Raw genomic sequence first — 26,521 nt, forward strand, 5'->3', positions numbered from 1 at the left:
CAAATGCCTGACTCCTTCCTCATCTTTTGAGGGCCAAAAATGGGTAACATTTACTATATTTTTCAGACTGTATTGTAAATTTCTTGAGAGCATAAATTTTTTATGTACGTAGAATATCTGAGCAACTTGAGTTGCATATATAAAGTATCAATATATGCAAACAAATAAAAATGTGTTGACTTGAGATGCTATGCCTAATGTGAGTATGTGCATTGCAACAGTATTAGCAGTTAGGTGTCCTGGCGCTGTCAACTGTTGAAATGGTAATTTCAGCAATAGCAATCCACAAGCCATAAACAGTCTACTCTTAATGGACACTCCATGTGCTAAATGTCCAGAAACTGACATATGATTCGCCTCAGAAACATTCTTAATATCTATTTCTGTTCCTTTATAGGTTTTGATTAGTATAAAACAAATATATAAGTTCAGACAATTAAGCATTTAAAAAGTATGAATATTTATAAGAATGAATTTCCCTGTAATTATAATTAACACATAAATGTACGAAGTATACCACTGCAAGCAAGATTTAAAGAAATATAAACTTCTGGGGAAATAAAACCTGGTACCTTTCTTGCTCACTTACACTGTTACAAAATTTCTGGTTAACCTAATCAAAGTTTTTCTCCCAGGCCCCCAAAGAGGCTCTTGTCTAGGATACGGGCTTCTTTGAGGCCATTCTGTGACTCTGAGACTTTAGTTCCTGGCACTGCTTTGGAGCCCTTCCTTCAATTATAGAAAATAAGTGAGTTTTCTGATGGCAAAGAAAGCCTTTCTCTACTTGATAACTGACACTCAGCTTTATCCTACAATGTCGTCTTTATGCTTCTAGGAATAAAGGAGAAACTGACTTTCAGCTCTATCCTGGTGTTTCTGATCCCTTAGCTCAGTGAAACTGAAAGTGTGAGTGCTCCCACAGCCTCTTCCTTCTTGTGGGCCTTTGGAGAAGGTATTTTCCATCTACCTGAACATGGTCACAGAAGAGAACTGAACTGAAACCATCTAGGTGATTGCAGTTCATTTACATTGCCCTTGTCTATCTTTCCTCTATCCTTGACATTTTCTGAAACTGGCTTTATCAACAGTTTCCAGTCTTAACTCTCTTGAGCTGTTTGCACAAGCTTATCTTCCTGTAGTGGCTGCTTACCTAAAACAGCCTTTATAAAACGCAGCCATCAATGAATTGTAGCTTCTTTCCATACTATTTGTCCAGCTGCATTCAGAGACAACTCAGTTCCTGCCCCGGAGAGCCTTCTAGAAAGCTCTTGTAAAAGAAAATGAAGAAAAGGAGCTCTTCTTTAAGTAAAGATGTGAGGCATCTCAAGTGTACTCCAAAAAGTCTTGCTTTTGGCTCGGTGTGGTAGCTCATGCCTGTAATCCCAGCACTTTGGGAGGCCAAGGCAGGTAGATCACGAGGTCTGGAGATAGAGACCATCCTGGTCAACATGGTGAAACCCTGTCTCTACTAAAAATACAAAAATTAGCTGGGTGTGGTGGTGTCTGTAGTCCTATCTATTCAGGAGGCTGAGGCAGAAGAATCGCTTGAACCTGGAGGCAGAGGTTGCAGTGAGCTGAGATTTCGCCACTGCACTCCAGCCTGGTGACAGAGTCAGATTCCATCTCAAGGAAAACAAAAAAAGTCTTGCTTTGTTCCAGGACTACTGGGTAATGCAATATACATACATATGTATATATATTTGCCATATAGTCTCATAGCACGATACATTTCAAGGTGAAAAACACTAAAGATGATACGTGAAATTCACCATCTTCTTTGCCAGGTACAGGTACTGTACTGTATTAAACATATTTTTTATTTTTTTGCATTTTGATTCTCTAACATCAAAGGGGCCTTGTTGACCCTGGAGGGACTGCCCCTCCCAGAGCTAGCCAATTCCTAGTGACGGTAAACAATTTGCCCTCAAGCTGTTTACACAACAAGCAATACAAACCAATCCTGCAGAGCCTGCGCCCCAAATACCTCCATGGTCAGGGTCTCACACTAACCACCCTAGGGCCAAGTACCAGATAATTAGGTATAACCCCTAGGCTCTGGAGATTATTCAAATTAGCCAACCCTAAACCTGCTTACCCTGTCTAGCCTGTTCCTTCCTATGAAAAGCACAGTGAAGGTTCTTGCCCATGCTTTCTCTGCTTCCTCTGTCTCCTGACTAGCCCTGGTGCTTTCCCGTGTGCTCACTTGTGGTGTGGCATGGCTCTTTCTCCTGGGATGTGTGAGCATAACAAATTCTCTTTTTGATGACAGTCATCTGATCTGCTAGCTTTACCATACCTAAAAAAGAGTAAAACCTGGCCAGGCGTGGTGGCTCATGCCTGTAATCCCAGCACTTTGGGAGACCAAGAGTGGAGAAGGGCTTGAGGTCAGGAGTTTGATACAAGCCTGGACAACATAGTGAGAGCCCATTTCTTTAAAAAAAAAAAAAAAAGAGGCCATGCCAGCCTGTAGTCCCAGCTACTTGGGAGGCTAAGGTGCTTAAACCCAGGAGTTGAGGGTGAGCTATGGTGAGCTATGATCTCGCCACTGTACTTCAGACTGGGAGACAGAGTGAGACCCCGTCTTAAATAAAAACTAAAAGTAATAAAACCTGTGTTTTAAAATAGGTACACAGAGACAAAGGGATACAGGGTGGCAAAAGAGGACAGCTGGCCCTAGTACTCTGGTCATTCAAATAAACTCAGATGAAATGAAAGCATCCACATTGAGATGCTGCAGGTTGCAAAAGGTGGTGAGGTTTTTAGGGGTCCTTGCCTTCTAAAGCACAGATTGAGTGCCGCTGGAAAGACAGCTTAGGAAGAAAATGAAAGTAGTCCTCATTTACCTGAACAGTAACACTAAGGATTGAATCAGATCAAATGTTCTCTATTCTAATACATCTCTTTGAAATTGCATCACAGAAAACTCAGTGTGAAAAGCAAAGTCCCCATAAAACTGTATTCTTACTTAAGGCTTAACTTCCGTCACTACCTCTGGAGTAAAAGCTGCTCAAAGGCAGTTTTATCTGACTGTATGCACATAGCAGGTGCTAAAGATTTGTTTGCTGACTGAAGAAATGTTTCTGATCATCTTTGATCAACAGTGAGAGATAATATATCAAAGACACCCATTTAAGGAATTCTGTAAGTGGAAGAATGACTTTGGAGCTGCAAATTAAAGCTACTCCCTTTGACCCAAACTATTATATTCCCACCACATTCTGCCACCTCTTGCAGAGCAATCTCGGACACTTATTTGGTGTCAGTGGATATTAACACCATCCACTTCTGCAGCCTTCTGGCTAATAGCCATCAGTGAGCATTCTTCAGGGATTGACAATGCACTGTGACAAATGGCTGAGCTCCTGGGGTGACCTGGGTATCATTATTGCATGGTGACACTTACCAAAGGTTCTAGCTCCTTGCGGTCTATGAGGTTCATCTCTGTGACAAAGTAATAGAAGTGCTTGTAGCAAGTGTTGACATGGGCCTCTGCACCCATCACGATGACCCGGTCGAAGTGGTGGATGTAGACGTGGACAAAGACCCGGAAAAGGCGGCACAGGATCTTCTTGCAGATCTGAAGAAAGTTCTTTGGAAAGGGAACGCCTAGAGAAGAAGAAAAGAAGAAAGAATGAAATCATGACAGGAAAGATCCTTTTCTTCTTTCCCCTGATACCAGAAAACCGTCTGAGGGCAATGCTACATGGAGACTGGTACCCCTGTCACAGGAGTCATAGGGAGTGGGGGTGGGGGTGGTGTTAGCAAACTAGAAAAAACTACCTCCCCATCAAAGGAAGCAATTGCTGTGACTGCAGCCAACACTGGCCATATAGGGAGGGAGGCCCAGTGTTGTTAGAGCTTCTAATTTTTCAACGTAATTCAGAAATTTGGAGTTCTATGTAGACCTGCTGCATTTTTTAAACATTAGCAATTAATTTGAAGTTTTAAAAAGTACCATGAGTCAAAATAAAACACCCCTCTAAGTTATATTGGTACTTTGCAAGCTACCAGTTTGCAAAGCTTTTCCTGAGATATACTGTTTCCTAGGTGGGCAAATTCAATAACTTTCACAGATCATAGATCACACAGATTCCCCCTTCATCTCTTTGAGGAAGGTAAGAATTGGGAGGAGGTCGTTTTTTTCATAACACCAAAAGGGTGAGTGCTCAGCAGAGTCACTCAGATTTCCTGTCTGATGACTACTCCCAGCTCCCTCAAAGCAACAAACTGCAGGATCGAAAGCCCTCATCCTTCAAAGGCTGCTTACGCTGTCTTGTTATTTACACTTTCCTTAAGTGGTGACACGTTGTAATGGGTTCCTAAGCTAAACAGACATTGTTCGAATTCCTGCTCAGCTCCCCTTCCAGCTGTATGACTGTGGGCAAGGTGTTTGACATTTGGTTTCTCATCTATAAAAGAGTGGTGATAATAAGGTCTTCCTGACATGGCTGGGAGGATATTAACGTAAGATCTTCCTACAGTGTCTAGAACATAGTGAGAACTTATTAAATGATAATGTACTCCCTTCTCTCTGCAAGGTAGGGTCTGCTGTTACAAGGAAAAGAATTACCCTTGTCAAGGAAAGGTAGAAATGACCACTAGCCTTTCAGCAAAATTGTAGAGCTGTGCACAGGGCATGCCCCAAGTCCTGAGGAAGCCTGGAGTTTTGCTGTCCTTTACTCCACAGAAAGCTAGTGGCAGCTGTCTGGTGAGACACTGTAATGGGATCACCTGGGACCCCAGGGCAGGATGAGACAGAACAGTCTGGCAGGCGGCAGTGACAAGATCTGCCTCCCTTGGGTCCCAGCACTGATGCGGGCTTTTCTTCGCAACGAAGTGGCAACTTATCAAATGAACACAGCGAGAGGCTCTGGCACAGCTTGGCAGCTGACTGCCCGGGCAACAGATGCTGGGATTTGGGGTTGAGGGCGAGGTAGAGTCGAGGAGAAGGTGGAGGGCAGCTGCATGCAGAGTTTATGGGCTGCTTTCTCCGTGGAGATGGAGCCTGCAGAACTGCTGCTGCCATGCTGGGAGAGGGTCTGGAGTCTTTGAAGCCTGAGTCCCAGAAGTGATGGAATTCCCTCTAAGGTAGGTATGTTCTCTTCACAAGGGGAGTCCTGTGTCCCACCTGGTGACAATGCCAGAGGCTCTGTGGCATGAACTCTGGTTGCTAAAAAGTGGTAGGGCTGGGATTTGAACCAAGTCAGCCTGACTCTAAAATCCCAAAGTTGGGGACATGAGGACTATCAGCTGTGCCGGTTTATCTGTGTGTCCCTTACCACCAGGCCCCATACCCTCCACACTGACTACAGATAAGGCACAGTCTTGGACACACTGAGGATGCTCATGGCAATTGCTGGCCCCCCTTTAGATGGTCTCCAAGCTGCTTTGTTCCCCCCATCTCTGCCTCTGCTCAGCTTGGAAATCTTGGCTGTACCTTCCCTTCCATAACTGGCCTCTGACCTTGTCTCTGGGCCTTGAAGGGGGTTTTCCTCTTGTGTATCCATTTTTGGGCTATGGCTTTAGAGCAGTTGGCTTGGGAATCTGGAAGACTGAGTTTAAAATCTTAGCCCCACTACTCACTAGCTACGTAGGCAAACTTGCCTACGTAGCTAATAAGTAGTAGGGCTAGGATTTTAAATTCTTACTCTGCTCCCCTTCCAGCTGTATGACTGTGGGCAAGTTGACCTCTGTAACTAGTAAGTAGTAGGGCTAGGATTTGAAACTAGATCTTTAGTTGAGTCTTCATCACTCAACTTTATTATAAAACCGATAAACAAATTTACTTTGTACTGTTTTTATAATAGTATCCGGACTGTGCTTGGCACTTCATAGGAACTTCGGGAGGAAGTTCTACTTTCGTTATTTCCCAGCCGAACTCCTCGGGTAGGTGGGACCCGAGGCTCAGAATCTTGTGGCTCTGGCTGCTATGTCAGGCCCCACTCTTCCACCATTCTGTCCCTTGCCTGTAATTCATTCTTCAAAAGCAAAAGCTGCAAATGGTTCAAGTCGCGACATGCTCAGCATGTACTGCAGTCACCCCAGGCCAACTCCAGAGGCTGGGAGCCCTCGGGAGCCTAGGGAACCCACTGCTCAGCCAGGGACAAAATCCAGCTCACAGAGTGCCGGGTAAAGAACAGGAAAGCTACATGCATTTGAAAAATTCATCTATTTATTGATGGCTCAGGGGCCAATTCTGTAGTTTGTATGCTGTTTTCACCCTTTTCTCTTCTGCCTTACGGATGTTCAGATGTATGTGTGTTTGTGTGTGTGTTTTAAATAAACCTTCTTCAGAGGGTGGGACTTGGAAGAGGTTGTCCCTTCAGATGGAGAGACCCAGATGTCCACCTCTTCTGCAGACTCTGGAACTTTCTCATTCTGTGTAACTGACCTCATGGCAGCAAGATAGAACAAGATGCAGCCTGCTGATGCACTCCCTTTCCTGGCAGGCTCCAGAGAGCCAGTTCATGAAAACCGACTGATTTGAAGTGGTTTTCTTTCTTCATGGTGCTGCAAGGAAGTGTCCAATCTGCACTAAATAACTAAAAGAAAAGAGAATTCTAAATGAGAGCTGATCTGTGTGTGTACAATGTCATTTAATCCCACTGACACCCTGAGTAGTGGAATTATTTCAGTTTTTAAAAAAATGGAAACTGAGGGTTAGCTCAGTTAGAGCATTTGCCCCAGGCCACACAGGTAAAAGGAGATAGAGATTTGGCTTCAAAATACTTTCTTTCTTTAGCATTTTACAGGTTCTATGGTGTCAAGGAAGGTGAGGGACAAGAACACCATTTTATTTTTATGTATTCATTTTTTAAGGACAGGGTTTTACTCTGTCACCCAGCTTGGAGTGCAGTGTCACAGTCACAGCTCACTGCAGCCTCAGCCTCTTGGCCCAAGCAATCCTCCTGCCTCAGCCTTCCAAGTAGCTGAGAATTAAGGCACATGCCACCATGCCTGCCTAACTTTTGAAAATGTTTTTGTAGAGACAAGGTCTCACTGTGTTGCCTGGCAGGGGACCAGGGGGGGTCTCAAACGCATGGGCTCAAGCAGTCCTTCCACTTCAGCATCCCAAAGTACTGGGATTATAGGTGTGAGCTACCTTGTCCAGCCAAGAACACCATTTTATGACCTGCACTTAGCTTGCTTGTGGAAGGAGCTCAAAAAATGTTTGTTTTAAAAGAATCCAGTTCAGCAGCTGGAAGAAGAAAGGCAACTGGATCACCTCAAATGGACACGTGGCTAGCTACAATGGCAGCCTGGCCCTGGGGAGCTGTGCATGGCTGGGTCTGAGCAACATGCAACCTGTGGTCTACATGGCACAACTGACCCAACATCAGGACCATAGCCAATGCCCTCCTTCTGCCTCTTAGTACATAAGATACGACAGACCCGCCACTTCAGTATTTCCCATTACGTATTTTAAAAATCACTCATCTTGAGAGATTCTTGGCTAAAAGGAGAGGATTCTGAGGCCAAATATATTGGCAAAAATGCTGCTTTCACAGAGGTTTACAATGTACCCAAGCATAGTAAAGGATCTGAGGACATCTGTGACACACAGTCCTCTTTAACTCTGGATTCCCCTTTGCTCATAATAGCTATCAATTTAAACCACAGAGTCTGTAGTCAGAATTCTTAGGCTTCATTTCTGGCTTTACCACTTATTCACAGTGTAGTCATATACAGATGACTTAGTGTCTCTAAGCCTCAGTTTCCTCATCCCTAAAGAAAAATGGGATATCTTAATGTTATTTGTAGCTTAGGTTGTGTGCGGATTAAATACATAAGCATCTAAAAGATTTAGCTTACTGCCTTGCAGATAGTGAGTATTCCATTGTGAATTGTTAGTTTTGGTATCCCATTGACCACATGGTCTTTGTAACACACTTTGTGATTAAATTCCTCCTGCCTCTTTATTTTCAGGATGGGAGTCTGGACATTAATACATCAATTCTGAACTTGCAAAGAACTTACAGTGGCAGGTACTAAATAACCCCTGGAGTATAATCTACCTTGCATTATTTTCTACTAGTTTCTCAAACTTATGTCTTACACTGCTGCAAGTTCTCTGAACAAAGGGACTGTGTTATACTTTGATTCCACCTTTGAAAGCACTTGGTACAGGCAAGGCAGGGAATACTTCGTCAATCAAAATTGAATCAGAAAACAGCAGTGGTCATATTTAGTCAAGATGTGAATCTATCATCTCCTGTTTGCAGGAGGCAAAAAAAAAAAAAAAAAAAAAAAAAAAGCCCGCAGCATAGCTTTTTGCCAGACTCTTGATATATGCAGTCCTAGCATGGAAGGCTGCATGTTGCTTTTGGGGAGAAGAGAAAATTCTGCAATGAGGAACACTGTGATCCAGCCCAGGATGTGGAAAGGAAAAAATCAGAAACTTTCTTTTTACCATTGAAACCTTCCTTCTTCTCTTTTCAATCTTTTATTTTTTGTTTCAGGTGATGAAAGTTAATTTTCAGTCACTGTACTCAATTAGAAAGTTAATGCCAGACAATATTAACCAGCAATCTTAACTGAAATAGTCTGAATATCTTAAGAGTTTGGAGTTAAATTTTGACTAGTCTTATAATAATCCAGATAAACCATCAGCAATCATCCCAAACTGTTAGATATGTGCCTGTATTGATGATATAGAAAACAACTTTTGATCACAAGATCTCTAAGTGATTTGCAATCACTGACTGAGTCTCAGAACATGCCCTTTCTCTATCCCATCCTGAACTACCACCTGTGACTCTTAGACTAAAAGCTGGGAAATTTCAGACTCCAAGACGTTGGCCCACATTGAAAAAGTGTGTTCAGACTAGTGCGCCACAGACAGGGATGGATATCCAGGTGGCCAAGGATAACCCTGGGCCTGGATGGCCTTGGGTCAGGAGGGGTAGCTCACTCTCTGCAAATGGATCAGTACTGAGATGGAGTTAATAAACCTGAAACATGTCTGGTTGAGCTCAGGTTTTGGAGTGAGCTGAGCGACATGCCTGAGCAGAGGCCAGAATCCAAACCAATCACTAACGTAAGTTTGTAGCAGAAGTCTACCCACCAGTTAGACTCAAAGCAAGACGAGAGTTTCTGGGCAATCAGGCTGGGGAAGAGGCAGGACAGGGTGCTGGGGTGAGGGTGGAGAGTGAGGAGCGTGCAGGCCTGGAGTCTCTCCTGAAGGCCTGATGAGACAGCCCTGCAGCCCTGTCTCTGCTGCGCAGGAAGCCTTGGTACTCGGGCAGGAACCCGCATCTGACAGAGCCCTGCTGAGTTTATGAATGTGTCTAACCACAACTTTCTGATCTCCAAGCCACATTCAGTGTGAGAGCTAAATCGAGTATGAAACATAATAATTTCTCTGGGGCCCCATGCAGATTTGCCTTTCATCTCTGACTTAGTAAATATCCCTTCTCACCAAGAAAATTTAATAAAAATTCCAGTAATTTCTGCACTTCAATCCATTTTTCTTTCCTCCTCTTTCTCTCTTGCCCCTCCCTTCTACTAAGCCCTCAAACATCTCATTCAATTCTTCCTTTTCAGGCACCTCTGAAAGAAAATAAGTAGCCTAAATGGCTTGTGTTACTTATTTTTCCTTGTTAAGGAGGCCATAAAAGGAACAAGTCCCTTAGAATATGCAGAAATGCTTTGGTTGACGAAGGTCCGGGAGATTGTGGCGTGGAGGGGTGTGTTCTGGGCTGGCTGTTAATCATTCCTATTTTCATCATTTTCCCTTTTCTTCTGAAGAGAGAGGCCAACACTTGGGAATGAGACTCTGGTCTGTGATTAGTGCTGGGCTGACCTGGGCTTTGGTGCTCTGAAGAGTGAGAACCAAAAGGTTGTCTCTGGGGATACCAGAGAACTGCCCCTAAACACCTCAATTTCTGCAAACAACTGGCAGATATCCCCCTTTACTGAGCACCTGGTTAATGCCTCTTCTTTTTTCAGAGCTTGGCTCAGTGCCTCCCATTATCCCCAGACTCAGCTTCTCCGGTTTCTGCAATTCTGCTCCTGAAATTTTCCTGTACAGATCACACATGGTAATTCCACACTTGTCTGTGGGAATCCCTGTTTCAGGTCTGTTACCTGCTCTAGACTGGCCACTCTGTGAGGGCAGGGATGCTGTCCAGCCTCCTCACAGATGACGTCTTTTTAGTGGCTTGGCACCTGGAGCAGGGTGGGTATGGAATAAATACTTGCTGACTGTTGGAATGACAGTTGAGCTCCTGTGTCATGTGCATACCCTTAAATCAAAGCTCAGAGAGCTAAGGGACAGATTTGAGCTTTACAGAGTGAGTTTGTGATGCAGAGGGATCTGAATTCAAGTCTATCTGTCTCAGAGCCTATGCTCTTTCCATTCTGCCAGGAAGCTTTGCAGGGTTCTGAGCTCCTTTCATCTCACCCTAGTACAACGGACATGAGTGGGGAAACGAAACTTGTTAGAAGGTGGAAAGGGTAGTTTGGCTTTCACTTTCCCAAATGTACGTCCTGGGGGTTTAGGACACTGGTGAAGCACCTGGCTCTGGCCTCAATCCTACTGGTGTGGGACCTCTGTGCTGCTTGCCCTTAAGCAACTTTGCTAACTTCCAAAAGCCTCAGTTTTCTTGTCTGAGGAATGAGGATAATAATACCTAGCTCTTCATGAGACCGTGAGGACTGAATGAGAAGCACATGCCAGCAGGCACACAGAAGGCATCTGGCGAATGGCAGCAGATGTTACCAATGCTAGGAAGACGGCTCTTCTGAATTAATGCCAAGACAGCGGGGCAGGAGGGCAAATGAAACAGGACAGGTGAAGCTGCCTTCTTGCCAAAGGATAAACTCTTTTTGGGAAGTGTACTTGGAAGAAATAGGAATACCATGTGAGCTCTCCAAGGAGCTTCCAAGGGACACATGATGAAACCTGATGTCCTGGCCAATCCTTTGGGACCCCTGATGGAATGTCAATAACAACCAGAAGTGCCCACATTTCTCCTTCAAACTGTTACTCACGTCTGAGAGCTTTTGTGCTGTCCCTTCCGTCTTTAGAGTCCAGTAATAAGAGGGATGTGAAGATCCCTCTACAAGTCATAAAAATCACTTTCTCAATAGTTCACGAATAAAAACAACATCCCACACACATGGAAAAAGAAAACATACCTCCTCTGGCAGTGTGGCTGAGAACACACCATTTCCAAAATACTTGCAAAACAAGATGCAATCGGATCACAAGGCAAAACAAAATGAAACGAAACAAAACGCATGAACGCCACAGATGTTTCTTAATAATAGATATCCTCCTCCTCCTATTTTCTTGTCCCTTCATCCCCATCCATTCTCCTGACTCTTGATCTATCTTTCTATAAAATATATTACAATATCTGTGTATCTCTGTATATATCTCTCTCTGTGTGTGTATATATATACACACACACAGGGAGAAAGGGAGGGAGAGAGAAGCTTCATGTTCTTGCTGATGCTGATGAAAATTCAGCTATGAGGATTGATTCCTCTTAGCAGATGTTTTGTGTTATCTCAGTACGTTCCTCAAGAAAGTGTCTGTTCGTCATGCCAAGAAAAACAATCTCGTGTAGCAGGACTTTGTTCCTCTGCCTAAAAAAAGAGAAAAAAAAATTCCCCAAACAAGCTGACAGCTGCAAATGCTTAGAAATAAACTGGCTACTACTCTGTTTTCCAGCTCCCTCCCTCTGCCCCACCGCAGCCGGTCTGTGCTGTCCTCCAGCCTGTTATCATGGTGGTTGGGCCAAAAGAAAGACAAACAGTGGTATGTGATTATATGTTCTCCAGAGATTCTTAATTCTTTCAGACATGCCATGTGCTGGGCATAGGAAGCGCTGTTTCAGCCACCCCAAGGAGCAACCCTGAGTCCAGTGTGCCTGCTTGTCACACCTTCTCCCACCCCCAGCCCGACTTCTGAGTTGCTCATCAGCATCCCCAGCTCTCAGATGGCAGTCTTTGTCCCCTGCTGTCACAGCACGGATGTGAAGGGAGCAGTAGATTAAGAAAGACCCCAGAAAACCCAAGAAGGGTATTCACTGTGGATTGACAATAAAAGTCATTAGAAACAAACTCTAGCCAGTGCAAACCTGACCAGTTTGCTGAAAACCAAATAGGCCTAATGAGACAGAGCTGAGAAAAGGATATTAATGAATTTCACTGGTTTTGGAAAGTTAGGCTGAGGTACCAGGAGTTTGATCAGGAGTATAGGTCTAGGACTGCCAGATCTTCTGGTTTTTTTCACGAGCCCCAGACAGAATTTGAAAGCCAGATTCTTTGTCATGGATTGATCTTGTGGGTATCCTCACAAATAAAACTATGCTTTATTCCCCAGTAGAATCTTTCCTCCAGTATGTGGAGGGCAATTAACACCAAGTCTTGTTTGGAACAGTTGCTGATCTCCAAGCTGCTCTCCAGCCCCACTGCCTGTTTCCTAGCTCACCTCCTGCCTGGTTTATGCAGCTCCGTTGTGATTGAGCCTCCTTTCTTTACTCCTGCATTCTTCAATCTCCACTTGGCAGATGAAGGATCTTCCTAATATGTAAATATAACCAGGAAGTCTGTTTTTCTGCATAAAACTCTAAAGCAGCCTCCTACGACTTCCAAGGTGAAATCAAAGCTATTTATATGCAGGCAAGACCCTTTATGATTTCACACATGCAGGGGTCCACCATCACCTCTGGATTCTCCCAACTTGCATGTAATACTCCAGTCATCTGAAGCTACAATCTTCTTGCTCACTTGCTTCTGGGCATTGCTACATACTGGAGGGTTGGCAGCTGGAAACCTCTTCCTCAGCTTCTCCATTTTGCCTGACTAACTCCCATTTGTTATTCTAACCGCAACTAATTTATCACTTCCTCTAGTATGTCCTCTCTGCCCAGCTCACTCTCAGTCTAGTTAGGCATATCATAACACCCGCTACTTCTCCCATGACAATACTACCACATCATCTTTAACAGTCCATTGTCTTTTTTTTGTCTCCCAGGAGACTAAAATTTTTGCAATATCAGGGATCGTTCTTGTTTAGAGTGATAACCTGGCACTGAATGCATACCCGAGCACAGTGGTTCTTCATAAGTAATGATTGAGTTGAATGCAATGGATTGAATGCTTACGCCCCCCTCAAATTCATGTGTTGAAATCTTAATCCCCAAGCTGATGGTAATAGGAGGTGGGCCTTTTGTGAGGTGATTAGGTCATGAAGGCAGACACCGCGTGAATGGGAGTCGTGCCTTTAAAAAGGAGGGTCCTTTTTCCTTCCTCCATGTGATGTTACAGCAAAAACTGTCATCTATGAACCAGGAAGCAAAGCCTCACCAGATACCTTGATCTTGGAGAAATAAATATTGTTGTGTATAAACCACTCGGTTTGTGGTAGTTTTGTTGTAGCAGCCTGAACAGACTAGGCCAGTGAAAAAAACAAATGACCATAGAAACCTGAGTGATGTGGGAGTGGTGAAGAGCTCCCCCTGCTTGAGTTCCCCTTACATTTCCCAACTCTGAGCACTGGCCCCTGAGTCACAATCTGAAAACCACTGCTTGGTAGAAAGATCTCCGTGGAATTGCTATAGGCCCATGTTTAACCAAGCCATGTCAAAGGCAGCAAGACTACCATAAACATTACTATACAGTTATCTCTTCACACCTTGCAGATCTCAGTGAGAAATGCATCTATCCCATTTTCACTGATCCTCAGGGAAGAAGCATGTCCCTCTCCAGACTGTATTGTGCATTTGTATTAATGTGGTTATTTTCATCTAAATAGAAAGGTGTCAGACAGGTAGTTTTCCAGAGTTATTAAAGTCTGCAATAAGCCAGATTTAGTTGACAAATCATCCTGAGATACATAGTGGAAGGAGGTGGGGACAAGGAAGAAGAGAGCAAAGTCACTGATCCTCTTTGGACAGCCTGGGGGACCCAGAAAGAACAACAGTTGGAGCCCAACTTGAGGGGGGCCTTTGCAGAGCCAAAGGGAACAGTAACCCTTCTGAAATGAATCTGAGAAAGGAATACAACTGTTGGGGGATCCTCTCCAGACAAAAAGGATCTGAGGGAAAGACTGTGAGTGGATGCTGAGGACTTTTTCCACCTGACATGGAGGGTTTAAGGCAGCACTGAACAAGAAACGGTGAGTCACTGCATTTGCATGTAAGATCCAGTGAAGGTAAGGTGAAGGGCTAGGGATGAAACCAGAAATGTAGCTATAAAACCTTATCACGGGGTCAAAGTCAAGCTAAATTCATGAACCAATTCAAGTAAATTATTTACTTGAATATGTCTTAAACCAGGTATCACATGTTCACATGCCTTCAGGGATTATAAAGGAACATGAGTGAGTAAAGTAGGCCGGGAGTGATATGATTGGGAGTGGCATGGACTGTGCCAGCCTGGAGAGTTGTATTGCGCAGGAAAGGAAAAAAGCCTCTAAACCTCAGCTGAGTGTTGGCCAGCAGGAATAAAGGTCTAGGACTGCCAGACTTCCTGGTTTTTTCAAGAGAATCCAGAAATCTAGATTCTTATATGAAAACTCCCCATGGTTAAATTTTAGTTAATTTGAGAATATTAAAATATTTTCAAACATTTTATTTATTAGCATTATTTAGTTTAATATAGTTCAATCAGCCTGGAAGTTGACTCTACAAGCTGACAGCTTAATTATAAAAATTCAAATTTAAAAATTAAAAAAGAAGAAAGGAAAAACACTCTCATGGCACTGAGCACATGCAACATATGGAGCTTGGTTTCCAATACCATTTTTTTGGGGTTTTGTTTTTGAGACACAGTCCTGCTCCGTCACCCAGGCTGGAGTGCAGTGACACAATCTTGGCTCACTGCAACCTCCACTTCCTGGGTTCAAGCAATTCTCCTACTTCAGCCTCCCGAGTAGTGGGGATTACAGGCATGTGTCACCATGCCCCGCTAAATCTTGTTTTGTATTTTTAGCAGACACGGGGTTTTGCCATGTTGGCCAGGCTGATCTTGAACTTCTGACCTCTGCTGATCTGCCCGCCTTGGCCTTCCAAAGTGCTGGGATTACAGGCATGAGCCACCGTGCCCAGCCACCAATACCTTTTTTTTTTTTTTTTTTAAATAAAAGGAATCAGGGATCCTTGGAGAAAATGGCTGATTCTAGGACTGAGGCAGGAAATATAAAAGATGGCCTGGAACACCTTAGTGTGTTTACTAACACACTAACCTGGAAAACACTAAGAAAGTAAGTGCTAACAAAAACACGATGATGCCGGGTGGGGTGGCTCATGCCTGTAATCCCAGCACTTTGGGAGGCTAAGGCGGGCGGGTCACCCGAGGTAGGGAGTTCGAGACCAGCCTGACCAACATGGTGAAACCCCGTCTCTACTAAAAATGGCAAATTAGCTGGGCATGGTGGCGCATGCCTGTAATCCCAGCTATTTGGGAGGTTGAGGCAGGAGAATCGCTTGAACCTGGGAGGCAAGAGATTGCAGTGAGCTGAGATCACGCCATTACACTCCAGTATGGGCAACAAGACTGAAATACCGTCAAAAAACAAACAAACAAAGAAACAAACAAAAAACCCCACAACAATGGGGACACAGGAGTCAGCCTGAAAAGAGCTCCTGAACAGCCAAAACTGGAACTATCTAAGCAAATAAATAAAAGGAGTAGTTTTGCATTATAACCCAAAGTATAAAGTAAATAGCTGTGAGTCCATGCCGATATAAATAAATGGTTGGATAGGAAATAGGGAAAAGAAAAATCTCTTGTGTAGTGGGATTCCAAATATTTTTATGTAAATACTCCCTGTTCAAAGAGATGGCACTCTTGAGTGTGGGCTATGCGTGGTGACTTGCTTCCACAGAGTACAGTATAAGGGAGGGGTGGCCTTACAGTCAAGAAACCTGGCAGACATGACCTTGACCAAGTGATCAAGGTTAACATCAACAGTGACAAATCGTGTTCAGACGATATGGCTCTGATATAAGTCACTTCACTTCCATGGTCTCCCTCCCCATAACCCATAAGCCCTGTCTAACCATAAAAAAAAAAAAATCACAGAAACCAACACTGAAGAACATTCTTCAAAATATCTGACTGGTAGTCCTCAAAACTGTCAAGTTCATCAAAAACACGGGAAGTCTGAAGAGCCTAAGGAGATGTGCTGACTAAATGTAATGTGGTATCCTGGATGGAATCCAGGAGCAGAAAAAGGGCATTAGGGGAAAACGAGCAAAATTTGAATGCTGTGTGGAGTTCAATAACAGTAATTTCGTATGTTACTTCCTCAGCTGTGACAAATGTTTTGTGAGATGCTAACAATATTGGAAACTGGGTGAGGGACATATGGGAACTCTTCGTACTATCTATGCAAGTTTTTCATAAATCAACTATTCTAAGGAAAATGTTTATTTATATTGAGTTTATTTATATTAAAAAAACCACTCTGTGGGTCAAAAATATTTGATTGGCTCCAGAGACCACGAGTTTATACATTTTGATTTATGCACTGACATTCCTGTGTTTACTGTTATGCTCTGATCAGGACTGGCTACATAATTTGCAGAGCTCCTTGTTTAAAAATAATTAAGCACTTCAAGATGGCAACAGGAGAGTCTTAAACCAAGCATGGGGCCCCTATGAGTGCAGCTTTCATGCCTGTGAAGCTGGCCCTGCCTGTGACAGGGTAGAATCTGAACAGAGCTGTGGAGTCAGGAGTTATCCTTGCCAAATAGAACTCCCATTATATATCCTTTGTTCATTAATTAATTAAAAAAATAATAATAGCAAACATTTATTTGTTTTGTGCCATGCTAGGTACTAGGGATTCAGCAATAAGCAAAAGAGTTAAACTGAATGATAAGGTCATGTCATCCCTAAGTCAGCAGCAAGGGAAGTTGACCTTAGGACCTCCCCCAGGTGCAGACACCCACAAGGCTCATCCTCTCACCCTCTCTGTTTTTCCACGTTCTCCCATCTCAACTGCAATACTACCTACCTACAAAGAAAATTCTGATTATAAAGGATTTCTTAAGTTCTAAAATTAAATATATAAAAGTTTTATGTGTTTACTGCATTCTAACATTTGCAATTAAAAATCTCAATTACACTGGCTCCCAAGAGAAACTTCTATTTCCTGAGCATCTAGTGGCACTAGACATGTAAATATCCTTAACCCCCAAAACCCAACAAACTCTGCAGTTGTTTTCCCTATTTTGTAGATGAAAAAATACTGTTAAATTAAGTTTGGCCTAAAGCCACCTCCTCCACTTTAAGTTTGGGCTAAAGGTTTCTCAGTACATAATGAACCCAACTTGATGTGTAAACAGGGTATCTCCTACTCCTGCAGCAAGTAGCCTAGTCTTAGCCAATCACAGCAGCTGAATCACAGACAGACAACTGTTTAAACCTGGTTCAAATAAGGCAAATGCCCAGCTGTAACCAATTCAGCTATTTCTATACATCACTTCTATTTTTTGTACTTTGCTTTTTCTGGCCATAAGTGTTATCCAACCAAGCAGCAGCCCTGGAGACCTTTTGAACCTGTTCTGGTTCTGAGGGCTGCCCAATTCATGAATCATTGTTTGCTTGAATAAACTCCGTGTAATGTAATCTGTCTAAAGGTTTTTTTTTAAAAAAAATGAGAAACTAAGAGAGGCTGCATCACGTGCTTAAGTGATACAGGTGGTGAAGCTAGATTTAAACCTAGATCCCACCCTTTCTGAAGCATCCACTTCCCAAATAATATACCCTCTATCCCTAAAAAAACAAGGCAATTCCTTTAAAATTATTTTCTCAATTAACTTCAACATCCAAAAAGTACCTCTCAATGGTCAGTCATGGAGTTTAAAAAGTCCTCAACGGAAATAAATTACTGTTAGACCCGTAGCCAATTTTGAAGTCCTTAAGAAACACGACTTTTGAGGAGAAGAATCTCCAAGCTCAGGAAACTGATCTTTTGGAATTTGGTGGTGGTGAGGCTGGAGTGGGAAGAGGAGGAAGAAGACGCAGGTGACTAAAGCAATGGCCTCTCTAGAACGTGACATTCATAAGCAGAGATGAGACACTGATGGCTGCAGGCCAAAGTCAGCCCGCAGGACTGTCTTCTTTGGACTACTTAATATTTTAAAAATGCTGCCAACATTTAGAAATTGGAAAGTATAACGCCAAGATGAAGAATTCTTGCTTCCTTGGAATAACTCGGAAGACCTGGCACAAGTGGACTGAGATTCCCGTATGGCAGCAGCTCAGTAATGTCTGTTCCTCATACATGGAAGATGCTCTACTCACCTGAGGAGCCCTATTCATTCCATTTATTTATATAGCCAGCCTGGACCCCTTGAGAGAAAATGTTGCCTGTGATTGCAAATTTGATTACAGCAGACGGTGGGCATTTCTGGCTAGGTGGCCTTCCTTGGGACAGGTGTTTGCCATTTTAGGGAGGAGGGGCTCTGTCCACCATGGGGCCACCCCAGGGTGGGGTCCACTGGCCTGCCACCTGCTCCTTTACATTGAGCCATCAGTCCCAGCTGTTATTCAAGCTCTGGCCAAAACACTTTTGTTTTTTAAGGCCAAGTGAGGCTTGGTTGCATAAAAAAATGTCTTTTGGCCGTACTGGAAAATCTTTACTCTAGTAACACCGTCTTTGAGTACCTCTTCCTTTCAGCTTCTTTGTTCTCCCAGCCCCAGCAAGCACTGGCGTGGGGCAGTCCCTCTTTTTGGTTCTCCATTTAACACAGATGTGCGGAAGGCATCATTTGCTTATTTTCTGAAGGGAATCCCAGGGAGCATAAACAGACTTCTGAGGATGATGAAGGCACATGGGCTTCGTGTTTTGCAATACAAGAGTTTTCTCCATATGTTCTTTCTTTATTAATATTTATAGGTGGTCCTCAAGTTACATATGCTTGACTTTCTTACCTCCTGCATATTTGCACACTATATGAACCTTGCTAAATTCCCTTTACAAGGGTGCATTTGATCTATGATACATTAATTACAGTGGATGCTTTGGTGATGTCACACAGAAGCACTGTGAAGGAGTACGTACTCGCTAGAGGAGAGGCTAAAAGCCCCACGCCCACCCCACGCATCCTAAGAGGCCTCTAGGAACACCTGCTGCCTTGCAGAGCAAGAAACACTCTGCAGAGCAAAAGCCCTTTTGCCCAGTACAATCTCCCTAGTTTCCTGTGATGATTCTAACATTTCCAGGGCCCAAAGTCATTGGCACCCATTGGGACCTTAATGAACAATTTTAAGATGTTTTCTAATTCTCTGAAAAAACTTCTAACCTACAAATGTATGCTTTGTATTTCAGGCAGATATTATGGAACATATATTTACAAGAGTAGGTGACTGCCTACACAAATTCTTTTGGTCTAATCATAAAAGTAATATTGTTAAAAAACTAGAAAATGCCGGCTGGGCTTGGTGGCTCACGCCTGTAATCCCAGTACTTTGGGAGGCCAACGTGGGTGGATCACAAGGTCAGGAAATTGAAACCATCCTGGCCAACACAGTGAAACCCGGTCTCTACTAACAATATAAAAAATTTAGCTGGGCGTCGTGGCACACACCTGTAGTCCCAGCTACTCAGGAAGCTGAGACAGGAGAATTGCTTCAACCCATGAAGTACAGATTGCAGTGAGCCGAGATTGTGCCACTGCACTACAGCCTGGGCGACAGTGGGAGACTCCATCTCAAAAAAAAAAAAAATTAGAAAATGCTATCAAGTATAAACATCATTATCACCCATAATCCCATCAAGAAAAAATCACTGGTAATATTCCGTTGTGTTACCTTCCTCTCTTTTTTTCTGTGTGTGTGTGCATAGTTTTATTAAAAGTACAATTAGAATCGTACTATATATTCAGTTTGTATCCTCCTTTTTGTATTTGACGTTATGAGTATTAGACATTCTTTCAACAGTGAATCATCATATAGCCATCACAAAGGCTCAAAACAATACTTAGATGACTCTTTTTGTACCTATCTTTGGCAGTTGGTGTCTGACAATTTTCCTTGGCTAGATTCTTAGAAGTGGACGAAATCCCATTTACATTACGTTTTACATAAATAGTTCATGAACACTTCACGTTATACTCCATAATATATGTTGTTTCATAGAAAACATTAAAATCCCCCTAAATTTTGAAATGACATTAATGAGGACTATTTATCTTGCAGTGTTAGTACCCCCAGCACACAATGAGTTTCCTGGCAGCATGCACGCCACCGTTGGAGAAACATGGACACAGGACTCAAGAACCAAAGCTATAAAAAGCAATTAGTAGTCTTCCTTTGAGTACAGCAGTGGTTCTTAACGCTGGCTGTGCATTAGAATTATCTGGGGAGCATTAATAAAATAGAATGGCAGTGTTTCACACTACAGCAATTGAATCTGAAATTCCTCAGATGACTCTAATGTACAGCCCTGGTTGAGAAAACACCGCCCTAGAGAAGGGATTATTTCAGTGTGTTCTCTGGACCAGCAGCACCAGCAATATCTGAGAGCTTGCTAGAAATGAGAATTCCCAGGCCTCAATCTAGTAGTACTGAATCTAACACTTGGGGACTAGGGTCCAGCAATCTGCGTTTAAAGATGACCTTCAGTAATCTTGATCCATGATAAAGTTTAAGAATCAGAGACCTAGAATATATTCCTTTGTGCATACTCCCGGCTGAAGGATCTAGCTTGCTTAACCAAGTAGGAAATCTGGCTGTAAATTTACAGAATCTGGTGTCTGACTTGAACTCAAGTCTCTCATCTCCCATTTATTAGCTATGCAATCCTGGGCAAACGATTTAGCCTCTCTGAGGCTGTTTTGCCATGAAGGACATAAGATATTAATAGCATCTACCTTGTTGGGCTGTTGTGAGGATTAAATGGAAAAAAAATAATGAATGGTATTTTCCAAAAGAGATAGAGCTTGATAAGTATTTGCTATTATCATTAGCCATCAGGGAACTATTACTGTGGTCAGGAGATCAGGAAGGAAGCCTCTGAGGTGCAGGGAGATAGCTGATGTGGCGGTCTGAACATTCAAAACAGATGTTTGGCTGGGCGCGGTGGCTCAAGCCTGTAACTCCAGCATTTTGGGAGGCCGAGGCGGGTGGATCACGAGGTCAAGAGATCGAGACCATCCTGGTCAACATGGTGAAACCCCGACTCTACTAAAAATACAAAAAATTAGCTGGGCATGGTGGCGCGTGCCTGTAATCCCAGCTACTCAGGAGGCTGAGGCAGGAGAATTGCCTGAACCCAGGAGGCGGAGGTTGTGGTGAGCCGAGATTGCGCCATTGCACTCCAGCCTGGGTAACAAAAGTGAAACTCTGTCTCAAAAACAAAAAACAAAAAACAAACCCAAAAACCAGATGTTTGCTTCCTAACTCTTTTCCAGGCCTAGGCTTGGATTTGGGTTACACCTGCTGTGACATGAATACATGAATCTCCCAGGACGAGATGATGAGTCATTCTCTCAGGAGCTGTCTTCACACTATGGAAGTGCTGAAAATACATAGCTAGAGATCCGGGCTTGGTCATGAGGACCTCAAAACTGCCAAGAGTAGGAGGAAGGGGAGAAGGGACGGGCCACCCTGCTAACCCCTAGACCAGTGTTCTCAAATGGGAGCCCTGAGATGCACCTGCAGGACTCATTAAAGACTGCTGGGCTGCACCCCCAGAGTTTCAGTGTGTCTGGGGAGGGGTCTGAGAACTCGTGCTTCAAACAAGTTCCCAGGTGAAGTTTACGCAAATCTGACCACACTTTCTATGCTAAATGGAAAACACTGGCAAAGTTCATGAAGCTGAAAGGCTACTGAGCTGTGACCTATAAAAAGTTTTAAAAACCAGCAAAATGTTCTCTAAGACTTTAACGTTTCCTCTGTAAAATTCAAATTCCCTTGAGGTTCTATTTAGATTTGCCCCAGGGTAACGCTGGTCAGCTTTACAGGCATGTGGATGCCAATGTTCATTTGAACCCTAGGTCCCCCCAGGGGGCTGAAAGGCAGAGTGATGGGCAAGCCCAGCCTGTCTTGCTCTGCTCTCACAGGTGGTGGGGTGACAAATCAATCATTCACCCTCACGTCTCCTTCCCCCAAGAAGCCGACACATATCAATCACTTAGACTAAGAGTTTATATACACCATATCATTTAATTCTTCCTGTAATCTATGAGTTCTGAGCTAGTTATGTCTCAATTTTTTACAGATGAAGGAACTGAAGCTAAGAGAGGTTAAACAACCTTTCTGAAGACAAGTATCTAGTAATAAGGATCTTCAGGTCAGAAATCAGATCTCAAAACCTTGGCATTTCTCTTTCTGACCTACACAGTGGGTAGAAGAGTCTTTGCTTCCAGACTGAAAAGCCTGTGTGTGACTGAGGATGACCCAGGCATTTTGGTTCTCAGGATACCCCGAATCTGAGGTGGGGGAGGGAATGATGTCATAAAGATGGATGCTCCATCTGGGAAGGGTAAAAAGGGACACATATTCCTGCTTACCTACCCTCCAGCAAGCTCTGCTGTCAGCTCGGGACAAAGTGAACAGGAGGGAAAGCTGGCCCTGACCCCATCTAGCTCCCTTGATGATGTGGCCAGAATGATTATATTCATCACTTCTCCTGGCACAAGGGTAAAAGCCATGGTTTCATCCCAGAACTATCAGAACCAGGGGTCAGCCTGGCCAAATGACCACGGAGCTGAGGGCTGGGAATCTGGTATGCCAGTCTGTGTTCTTCTTCCCCCCACGTAGCTCACTCTTTGGCTTTCTGGCCCATTCTCCCAGCCCTTGCCAGCCCTGATGCGTCCCCGACCCAGAACCACACCTGGGGAATCCTATGCATCTTTGGAGTATCATATGTGCATGGGCGGAGCTGGGCATGGGACTGAAGTGATAAGGGAAATGAAGGTCTATCCCTCAGGGAGGCTAGGAGAAGACTGGAAGGATAGGGCTCAAACATTTGAAAGAAGGTAATTTGGAAGAGGAAAGGGAGAAGAAAATTGCAAGCCACTTATCCAGGACCACAAAGCTGACAAGTGCTAGAGTGGAATTCAAGCCCACGTCTTCTGACCTCAAAGCTCAAAGCTTGCTCTCTTTCCATTACTCTGTTCTGCCTCCTCATGGTCAGAAGCAGCCCCTTCCTTTAGGTCAATATGAAGATAAATTTATAACACCTGAGGTGTCCAAAATGGGATGCATTGTCTCGGGTGATAATGAGCTCCCCAGGCCAGGAGGTGTTCAAGAGAAGTCCACAGACTTCTTGCGACGGTTGTTGGAGAGGGGATTCAGGAAAGGGAAAGGGGACGTCATCTCTGGTTGCACATTACAATCTCCTTCACTGCTTCTCAGTAGAGCAGATTTCCAGACCTCCATGTGATTTACTGGGTCTTGTGTGCAACTCAGGAACAGATTACATTTAAAGCACCCTTGGGGATTCTAATGCACCTCTAGGAATTACTAGGGTTTCCTTCAACTCTGAAATCCTATGACTTGAGTTTTTGGTAAAAGAGACAGCTAGCGGTGGGGTGACAGTGTTGGTGGTAACAGTGACAACAATATTCGATAATTACTGAGGGTTTACTCTGAACCAGGACCAGCCATTACCTCACTGAGTCCTCATCACAACCGCAAGAGGCAGGCACTACCCTCATCCCCCGTTCACAGATGAGGAAATGACAGAGGAAGATGAAGTTTCCTACCCAAGGTCACACCCCAAAGTGTTGGAGGAGCCGGGCTGTGAGGGCTCAGGCCTTTTCACCTCACCATAGCAGCAGAAGACACCCAGTGAGACCTGGTCCAAAGCCATTCAGTCCAACACAGGTTCTGAACAAAAGCCCCCAGTGGTGAATCTCCCAGATAAAAACTACACAGTCCAGGAAGCACCGGGAGAGTGAAACAGACCCTTCGCTCTTGAAATGATTATAAGGAACTGAAAGAGCTGCAAAGCTCTCCAGGCATAAAGTCTAGCTATTTCTTTGGTCTAAATATATTTGGTTTTTCAAAAATGTAAACTTTCCAATATAGTACAAAGTGTACCTAGGTAAATCTTACTGCTATTCTCTCACTTAAAAATAAAACAAAACTTCCTAGTTAAAAATGCTTCCACTCTGTCATAGAATGTTCAAACAAGTGTCATTAAGTATATTGACACAATGGTTAAAACATTAACCCCAGTGAAACTCCTGATGTGCCAGTTCAACAGAATCCACCCACGCCCTTCTGGGAAAAGCTGGGTCAACCCCATATCTTACAAGTTGTGTCCAAGTCCTCACCCACCACGAGGTCTAGAGGCACCACTAGCAGGGCAACTTTAGGGCACTGCCATTCTCCACCAAATAGGTTTATTTTCTCTCTTGGAACCAATCACAAAGTTCTGGGGAGGAGCCAAATACAGGAAAAGAGATAGGACTTAGGATTTCTATACTATAAGGGCTGAAACCATTGGGCATTTTCCAGGTTAAACAAATACCGTATTAAACTCTCTCATTAAGGTTGACTCTGGGCCAAATGGTGGGAGGAGTGGAGGTGGTCCACCTTCTGACCTCTCCCCTCCCCCGCCCCCAGCATTGCAAATCACCCTTGTTCTTGCTTTAGTCCAGCGCTCTTAAGCCCTTCAAGCTATTTCAGGATCCACCACCCCGTCATAGTTCCTAAGGGATTGGTTTAATCTCACAGGAGGGAGTTGAGACAGCCTAAATGCCATCAACCATTCAAAGAAGATGCCTGGGGCTTTCCACTCTGCCTAAGGAAGTTCAGTTTAACCTGGGGGTGGGATGAGGCAGAGCCAACTCCACCTTTTCAGATCTAGAAATCATCTGGGGCACACCAGCTCACTTCCTCTCACTGGGCTAATGATCCGGATGAGCTCTGGAGGAACCTGTTTAACCTCGCTTATGTGTCAGGCTCCTGCGATGACAACAGACGCAGCTGAGATCAGTGAGCCTCAAACTCTACTGCAGGCACGGAGGTGCTGCTGAATGGTGGGAGGAGCAAGGAATCCTGTTTTCCTCTTATCTATCCATAGTGAGTGTTTAAGTTCTAGGTAGGATTTCTCTTGGACAAAATTAAAGTTTGAAAAATCTTGGCCTAGGTAATTCCTAAGGTGCCTTCTGGACCTCACATTCTATGGCTCTGAGACTCAATTTCCCACAAAACTAGATGGCTGTTGCCTCCTGGTGTTGCCTCCCCGGCCCTGATGATCTGAGGACTGCTGAAGACTTAACACATCTCCCCTGAGGCTGGAGTCGTGAGGCCGCAAGTCTCTCTGCCAAAAGACTGAGAAGCTGCCTCCATTTTCTGTGCTTCCTGGGATCAGTGAGAACCCTGAGTGTCCCTGCAATTCTGCTAAGTGCCTCTTCGCACCAAGCCAGCTGTGGGCAGTAGAGATCTGGGTTGAATAGCAACACCAGACATCGTGCTCCAGGCGGGCCCCTTTGTGGCACTGCCTGACTTCGCGATGGAATTAAAGATGTTTTCCTTCCAGGTATTGCCCTGGAACTTTTTTTTTTTTCTTTTAAGAGACAGGGTCTCTGTTGTCCAGGCTGGAGTGCTGTGGCGCCATTAGGGCTCATTGTACCCTCAACCTGCTGGGCTTAAGCAATTCTCCCGCCTCAGCCTCTTGAGTAGCTGGAACTACAGGAATACACCACCACGTCCAGCTAATTTTTTATTTTTGTAGAGATGAGGTCTTGTATGTTGCCTAGGCTGGTATCAAACTGTGGCGCTCAAGCAATCCTCCAGCTTCGGCCTCCCAAAGCACTAGGGTTACAAGTGTGAGCCAAGTCTGTGAAACAGTAACATTAAATTAAAGAGGGGTGGATAACCTGATATGAGTGGGCATTCTCTCTCCTGGGGCTTTGGAGTCAGAAAGCCCCGGGTTCCTAATTCTGACATCCCCTCATCAACTCTATGTCCTGGAGCACATTATTTCATCTTTCCAAGTCTCAGCTTTTCCATAGTTCAGATGGATGATGAAGTGACATTGCCTGTGTTGACAGCTTGGCACAGTGTCGGGCACTGTAAATGTTATTATTTGTTACTATTGCCACCACATTTTACCAGGTCAATTCCTGGACGGCTTTAACATGCGATGAGTCACGAAAAGAGAAAAAAAGTTAAGAGGCTCAAAGACACCCGGCTGTGTGAACACCCACGGCTTCAGCTATCACATCGATTCTCTTTCCACACAGGTGTCTCTGCCTAAAGCCCCAGGTTCCCCTTAACACACTGAGTAGGATCAGAATAACTGTTCCTAGTTATTCCCGGTGCCCTGACTTACTCTTTCATCCAGAAGCTAGAAAGATGTGTGCTGTTCAGAAGATCAAGGCGAATCTTTGTCCAACCCCCTTCACCCTCACGCTGAGGGTGGAAAAAAGCACCTTATCAATCTGGGCACGTTGTGAGTTCCTTCACCATGATTCAGACAAACAGCTCCTTGGCTCCTACCTAGGCTAAGACCAGACCAAGAATTCCTTGGACCATACCCTCCCAAGACATAATAAAAACCTGAGAAATGTGAACTTGCAGTAAGATACGGCTCTCTGGTGTG

The 26,521-nt window shown here is 44.1% G+C and overlaps 1 protein-coding gene across 4 annotated transcripts in view; it reads right to left on the reverse strand.

The window, feature by feature from the left end:
• The window catches only part of MOB3B (MOB kinase activator 3B), a 233,722-nt gene that overhangs the window by 51,583 nt on the left and 155,618 nt on the right, over positions 1 to 26,521 (reverse strand). For all 4 annotated transcript variants that reach the window (XR_012516608.1, XR_012516609.1, XM_074394953.1 and 1 more), the window contains exon 3: positions 3,404 to 3,606. Coding sequence is in view for 2 of the 4 variants with exons in the window: in XM_074394953.1 (XP_074251054.1) it covers positions 3,404 to 3,606 (203 nt within the window). In the remaining 2 variants the exon portion in view is untranslated. The remainder of the gene's footprint in view (positions 1 to 3,403; positions 3,607 to 26,521) is intronic.

The sequence above is a fragment of the Saimiri boliviensis genome, chromosome 2, assembly GCF_048565385.1.
Source record: "Saimiri boliviensis isolate mSaiBol1 chromosome 2, mSaiBol1.pri, whole genome shotgun sequence".
Lineage (NCBI taxonomy): Eukaryota > Metazoa > Chordata > Mammalia > Primates > Cebidae > Saimiri > Saimiri boliviensis.